The 7,528-nt window shown below is 37.2% G+C and overlaps 1 protein-coding gene across 1 annotated transcript; it reads left to right on the top strand.

Annotated features, from left to right (window-relative positions):
• The first annotated feature begins 610 nt into the window (after positions 1–610).
• On the top strand, positions 611–5,267 carry LOC131178292 (probably inactive leucine-rich repeat receptor-like protein kinase At5g06940). The gene is made up of 6 exons (XM_058143230.1): positions 611–1,289; positions 1,618–1,967; positions 2,548–2,684; positions 2,867–2,966; positions 4,933–5,053; positions 5,104–5,267. Exons 1-6 carry the CDS (start codon positions 611–613, stop codon positions 5,265–5,267), a joined length of 1,551 nt encoding a protein of 516 aa, XP_057999213.1.
• Positions 5,268–7,528: the final 2,261 nt, after the last annotated feature.

The raw sequence follows: 7,528 nt of genomic DNA, 5'->3' as shown, positions 1-7,528 counted from the left end.
GAATGTATATTTATATACATAAAAGTGTATTCTGTCACCGTGTTTCAAGGCTGCTTTTACTTTCTTTTTTTTTTTTCTTTTTTTTTTTTTTTCATTTGAAACAGGCATGATGAAACTCCTGAGCATATCAAGCAAGGAAGGGACCTGCCAAAGAACATAGCATCTAGGGAAAAGTTGGTCAGTTATAAAACCTTCTTTTTAAAATTCAAATTTTTGTAGAAACTAATATACCCGAATAAAAAATGGATAGACAATCAAGAAACCGAAGAGGAAGCTGCTGCTGCTGCTGCTGACATTACATGTATGAAGTAGAAAGGAGAGCAATGGATGAGCAACTATGATGCAAAAACAAACCTTGTAAAAAGGGCTTTCACCTGTCACCATACTTCAGTAATACCTGGTAATCAAGAACAAAAAACAAATTCAAGATTTGGTTTCATGGAGTATCAAGAAGAGTGCTAGACAATACATCAGGTTCGACATTCTATCATGAATCTTTTAGCCCCTTTGGATCCTCCCAAGAAGTGTTGAAAGAGAAGCAAAAAGCCTCAGTTTTATCAAGGTTTAGGCATGCGAGTTCTGTCACCATAGGTCGATTGGTCTTAGTGCAATGGCATGTGCTTTAATCTCTATAGCAGTTGGTATTGGAATTTTGCTTGTTGCTGCTGAGTTCTTTGTTTTCCATCGATCCTCTAAGTGGAAATCTCAAATGGGTGGCTGGAGCTCTGTGTTTTTCTATCCTCTTAGAATAACTGAGCATGATCTGGTTATGGCAATGGATGAGAAAAGTGCTGTAGGAAGCGGTGGAGCATTTGGCAGAGTATATACTATAAGTTTACCAAGTGGAGAACTGGTTGCTGTAAAGAAGCTAGTCAATATTGGGAGCCAAACTTCGAAAGCACTGAAGGCTGAGGTCAGGACATTAGCCAAGATCAGGCATAAGAGCAGAATTAAAGTTCTTGGATTTTGCCATTCAGATGAATCAGTTTTTCTAATTTATGAGTGCTTGCAAAAGGGAAGCTTGGGGGATATGATTGGAGGAACAGATTGGCAGTTACAATGGAGTGTTAGACTGAGGATTGCCATTGGGGTTGCTCAAGGATTGGCATATCTTCACAAGGATTATGTTCCACATTTACTTCACAGAAATGTCAAGTCGAAAAATATTCTTCTGGATACAGATTTTGAACCAAAGCTCACTGATTTTGCTCTCGATCGACTGGTGGGAGAAGCTGCATTCCGGTCAACAATTGCTTCAGAATCTGCAGATTCTTGTTACAGTGCTCCTGGTACACTTCTTTCCTTCTTAGTCAACCACTTACATATGAATCCTAATCATTTGACGGATGCTTATGTGTTTCCTGTGGACTACTTTTAATTGCAGATTAATTTGCACACCAGTTTAGGACCTTTTATTTGATCTCTTTTGATAACGTTCTACAAAATTTCAATTGCTTTTGGGTTTTTCATTTAAAACTAAGAAGCATTACCATGATTTTTACAAATATGTTTCAGAAGATGAGACTTGACTGAACTATATTATTTTGACATGCACTGGAGTTATTGCCTAATTTAAGATCTGAAAAACTCCTCATAAGGTTGATTTCTTGGTTACAGAACTTGGATACAGTAAGAAAGCAACAGAACAAATGGATGTTTACAGCTTTGGTGTTGTGCTACTAGAACTCATAACTGGCCGTCAAGCTGAGCAAGCTGAACCAGTGGATTCACTTGATATCGTGAAGTGGGTTCGAAGGAAAATCAACATAACCAATGGAGCAATCCAAGTTCTAGATTCTAAGATATCAAACTCTTACCAACAAGAGATGCTAGGAGCTCTAGACATTGCTATTCGATGCACGTCTGTAATCCCAGAGAAACGACCATCAATGGTTGAAGTTGTAAGAGGAGTTCTATCTCTAAGCCCAAAAACTCAACTTCCAGGTTCAGACTTCTCAATGCAGGAGGTGAATTCAGTTCCAGTTTAAATGTTGAACAATAGATTACCCCTTTTCCTTCTCTTTTTGTTTCATGTCTTTATATGTAAAAAATGCAACTTGATTTCACATATGCTATTTTAACTCTCCTCTGATCGAGGAAAGAAAGTGTTTGCATGGCATTCTCTGTTCTGGGTTGGATTTTTGTACCAAATTGGTTAAAATTAATACAAGAAGTTCATAACATTGATTCTGTTGCTGAGCATCTCAATATTGCTACCTTATATGTGGTTTGCAACTAATTAATACTTCAAAAAGTATAATTTAATTTTAAAATATTAGAAACAAATAAATTCGTAATTTTGTAATAAGAATTACATATAAGGATTCAAATTATAAACTTTACAATAATAAGGACACGAGTATATATCATAAATCTTTTTCAGTCTCCCCGAAGGGAGGTTTCGGATCTTCTTTGTTGGGATCTGCAGGACATTGCTTGGTCTAGAGTTGTTTCGGTAGCTCGGTGAGTTCATTCCTTTCAAGTTTTGGATCTTCGATGATTCTGTTTTTGAGGGGTTGCATGTAGGTTGATGATCTTCAATGAAAGGGCTTTTATAGCCGTGCTTGTGTGCGGTGTTTGGTTTTGAGGTCTCTGGCTGGAGCTGCGATGGTAATAGTCGAAAGCAGTTTGGAGGCCTCTAGTTGGTGTTTCGACTTTTGGCTCTACGGTTTGGTTTTTGCACAGTGAGAAGGTTTCCTTGTATTGGCCGTCTTTGAATTTTCGTGAACGGCTTCTACACCATAATTGGGAAGGCTTTCTTGATTGCTTATAGTGCCATGAGAGCTCTGTAGTAGCCCCCTTTGCCCGGTACAGAGCTGGGTTTGTCGTTCTGCTGATATTCTAGAAGTTTGCTTTGTTGTGGCAGGGTAGCTGTGCTTGGATGGGCGATATTAGTCGTTGACAACGGGCAAGCAATGGAGGAGGACGGCGATGGGTGCTCTGTTAAGAGGCTCTACAGTCCTAAGGTTGATTTAGAGTTTGGTTTTTGGTTGGTTCTTACCGATTTGATTTGATTTGGGTAAATGGGCTTGCAGGCAACACTAAGAATTCGACATTTAAACTGAGCTAGACCAGACATATTCTGATACCATATTACAAACTTAAATTAAACAAGGAGACGAGAAAATGTTACTGGCCAAACAATCAGCCTACTATTTCAAAATGCCAAACAGGCATGTAAGGTTGCATCACTTCAACGGAGTTTTCCAAGTGGGCATTTTAAATTGTAGGACAATTTTAACCAACCTTACAATTTTAAATAATGCTTTTATATTCTATAATTAACGGGTAAATATAAATAACAAGGTTATTTTTTAAAAAGTTAAATGTAAAAAAATTCAAATCCTTTTGACTTTTCTTCTGAAATTCACTATCCTACTCAAAACTTAAAAATGTATCAACAATTAGGAAAGATCTATTCATCAATCTTATAAAATTAATATATAACATAATATATGAACAATATAATAAAATAATATTAATTGCATCTATAAAAATATATACTATGAATACTATGAGATATATGAGTGCTCAAGAAAGAACTATATTAAGTATATATTTAGTAAACTAAAAAAATAATATAATAAGTTTAATTATTGGGCCTTGGGTATTGAATTAATTAATAAAATAATCATTTAAAGTATTAAAATTGAGGTAATAATGGTAATAATAAAAATACTTAAAGAAAAATAAATACCTAATATAAATAGCAATAACCATTAATTATAAAGAAATTAATCTTTGTATATTAAACATCACGAGACAGTACTAAGAATAAGTGTCATGTGTCAACTCTAAGAAAAATCTTACATACTCTCTCTCTCTCTCTCTCTCTCTCTCTCTCTCTCTCTCTCTCTATATATATATATATATATATATATATACACACACACACACACACACACACACATTTACAATTAAACTATAAAGTTTGCATAATTATTGATTAAACCCTCATATTTAATTGATATTTCAAATTGATCTGATCGTCAATAAACCATTAGCATATTTAGGGGATTCCACGTTAGTTGCCATATCATTACTGTAGAATTCATATCAATCAAACTTGAAGATTTATTTCGCAATTATGCAAACTTTATAGTTTAACTGTAAAAATTGACAAACTTTTTTTTTTTTTTTGGCAATTACCCTAAGTTAGGATTTTTGACGTGGTTTTTCTAGCGATGACATGGTAGTTGATATGGAATTCCCATTAAGTATATTAATAATTTTTTAACGGTTGGGTCAATTTAAAACATCAATCAAACTTCAAAATTTAATTGCAAAAAATACCAAATTCAGAATTTTTTTTTTTGACAATTGACCCTATATATAAACACTTGCATATTTATATAGCTCAAATAGAATACATAAAACATCAGTATTAAGCAAATTCTTATGTGTATACCATGACTAAAAATTGGGGTTAGGGATTATCATTATGAAATTCAACTAATGGATGCAACTGGCACAAGCGTAGGAAAAAAAAATATTTTTCACAATGATCTTTGAGCTTTTGAGTGCTCGCGAATCTTATCTAATTCACTATCAGCTCTTCAGTGGAGTTTTGTCGACCCAAAGATATGTCTGGAATACCTAAAAGACATCAATGAACTAGAATTTTTTTAGATACTGAAAGTACACCACTAGAATTGTCGCGATTAATATCAAAGATAACTAAAATTGTTTTCTCTCTCCTCATGAAAATATTGACAATGTAAAATTTTCTCACTTGATATTGTTAGAGGTGTTGGGATGTCATCGATGAATAATTTTGTAAAAATTTCCATTATAATTTGTAAATTCAAATACATTATGGTTGTATTTGGATTTGTGGTATTGAGTCTTGCTCTAATGGTATGAAATTCTCTACTTCTGTGTGAGTTTTCCTATTTTCTATGAAATCTAGTTTCGAAAACCTAACGCTTGCAGAAGATAGATGAAGTGGAGGCCTTTGATCTTATGGTTGCAGAGGCAGGAGATCACCAGGCAAATAACGAATATACATTGGTTGGGCGACTTTTGACAGTTATCGTTAACTTTAGTGCAATGCGTAATACACTTTCCCACCTTTGGAAGCTATGGAGGGGTGTTTTGATACAGGATTTGGGATCGAATCTTTATTTGATTCAATTTTTCATCCTGTGGATCTGCATCGGGTGATAGACGGTGGACGTTGGTCATTCAATAACCATTTGTTGGTGACTCACCATTTGCAACCTCGTGAGGATCCGTTTATAGTTGAGTTGAATGAAGCATTATTCTAGGTCCAAATTCACCATATGGCGGTGGGCTATGTTAATGAAGCTGTTGCAAAATTACTAGGTGATTTTATTGTAAAATTTATTTCTTATGACACTACCATTAGCAAAGGAGGCTAAAAGAGTTACATGAGGATTAGAGTTGCTTTGGATATTCGGATGCCCCCTCAAGCGTTCGAAGAAAGTCTTAACCAAAGGTGACCATGATTTTACTATTTATTTCCAATATTCTATTTTCTTTGCAAGTGTCTTGGGCATAATAAGAGTTTTTGCAAAAAATTATTCGATGGCACATAGAGCCCGAGGCAGCGTGGATGGTGTCACGGGGCCACTTCCTAGCTCGGACAGTAGTCCTGTGCAGCGCCTAGACTTCCAACCAATTTAAGCCAGCCTACTCGTATTCAAGGGTCTTTCTCCTTATAGAGGATCTCAAATGTTCTTATAGAGGGTTTTTCACGTATCTAGCCCAGTAATGGAGCATTGATATTCCTTGTAGCACGATGTCACCCTTCATCGTGTACATCCACAAGCATCGTCCGAAAGCAAGGCAATAAGCATCATCTGACCGTATGGCTGAACCCAAAGCCAATGTATAATATTTGTTCCCCTATACCGAGTAGCGTCATTGGCCCTTATACCGAGCAGTATTATCGGCCTTATATGGAAACCTCAGGCTTAGGAGAGACGCGCTCTATAAACCCCTCAGCCTTGTAGTGTCCATGAAGCTCCTTCTTCATGGAGACACCAAGGTCCTTTCTCACGAGAGCACGATGATCGCCGCCTAGTACCATGAGTACATAGGGAGCTCACTTAGAGTCACGCCCTTGCGCCAGTGACCCCGGGGATGGTGGAGAGCTTGACACCAAACTTAGCAACTAGCTGGGCCTGACCGTGCTCACTAGTGGCCAACTAGTCACACCCCTCTAAAGAGCATTAGGTACATAGTGACCTCTGGTAGGAGGAGACATCAGTATGTCTCAGTGGTCACACCCCCCTGCACTTTTCCATATTTATAAAAGTGTCTGCCAAACTTCTCATTCTCATCAATTGTGCCCTTACACCATCTCATAGGCCTACAGTTTGGCTGGGTTTGGCCAATCCTCACGGGCTAACGGGCTGTCCCCCTTACATTTTCCCCCACTTAGACAATCGATGTCCTCATCGATTTGCCTTGAACAACCCTTGTTGAATAAAGCTCTCTTGAACATCTTGTGCCTCTCCGTGTTATTCACCATCTTGAACAAAGCTCTCCCAAACATCTTGTGCCTCTTTAAATCTTTCATGATGTTTGGTTGTCATATATTGATCTCATGATTCCTTTATGTATCTTCATATGAACTTGTGTGTGTCTTCATACACCTTCTTCATATCATCCTCATGTTAGGATTGTGGCATGGTTGCCCCACTCGATCAATGATGGAATGGCTGCCTCGCTTGATTAATAATGACATTACCATTTTTTTCCTTGTGATATTCTCCCCCACTTAGATACTCGACAACCCTGTCGACTACCACTATTGTTGCCATGGCATTGCATTCCAGCGAGTTCTCACTTTGATGGATCTGTTTAATCCTCTACATACTCCCCCACTTAATTCTTTAAAGCTCATTTTATGATGGTTCCTTCGGTGCTTCATTTCTCTGTATTGTGATGAACATGCCTCCGCATGAATAGTATTGGGCCTTCACTAAGTCATTCTTATGGCTTTGCCTTATGGTCGTGCTATCGTAAGTACCTCGCAAAATAATCACAATACAAAACAATAGTGTTATATATGAACTCAAGCATAAGGAAGTAATAGTATTCCATTTCGGAGCTATGCTATAATATTATAGTTGCCAATAATGAACAACATAGTCATCATGTAAATGAATAGAGAAACTTACACATTATCGATTTCGTGTATCACCACGTTCCTCTCTGGAACTCACATTATACTCGTGGGACTCATTTCTCGTGCTAGTTTTGCCCTTATTTCTTACTGCACACCCATTGTTCGTACACCCATCTCTTGATGTGATGCTACCGCCTATCAACAATAAACAATTCTCTGCTACCAATTGCTTCTGCTCGCTTCGTTCTCTTCCTGTTTGGTTTTAATTCACCTTGGGCACCACAAAGTGAGTTTTGCATTCATGTTCTCTTGAGGTCTCCACCTTTTTGCTACTTCTCATCTTCCACTTGGAATGTGGTTGACACCTCGAAGGGATACCATATTGCTTATGATTGCAGTCTCCACCTGCAAAATTTCTACAAGATAGCCTCG

Source organism: Hevea brasiliensis, chromosome 3, assembly GCF_030052815.1.
Source record: "Hevea brasiliensis isolate MT/VB/25A 57/8 chromosome 3, ASM3005281v1, whole genome shotgun sequence".
Lineage (NCBI taxonomy): Eukaryota > Viridiplantae > Streptophyta > Magnoliopsida > Malpighiales > Euphorbiaceae > Hevea > Hevea brasiliensis.
This window is presented reverse-complemented; position numbering and strand designations above follow the sequence as displayed.

Coding starts and splice junctions, on each gene's coding strand:
- LOC131178292 (XM_058143230.1), top strand. CDS start 611: ATGGCATGTGCTTTAATCTCTATAGCAGTTGGTATTGGAATTTTGCTT. Junction 1,290..1,617: donor TTCTTGTTACAGTGCTCCTG/GTACACTTCTTT, acceptor TCTTGGTTACAG/AACTTGGATACAGTAAGAAA. Junction 2,967..4,932: donor AGAGGCTCTACAGTCCTAAG/GTTGATTTAGAG, acceptor TAACGCTTGCAG/AAGATAGATGAAGTGGAGGC.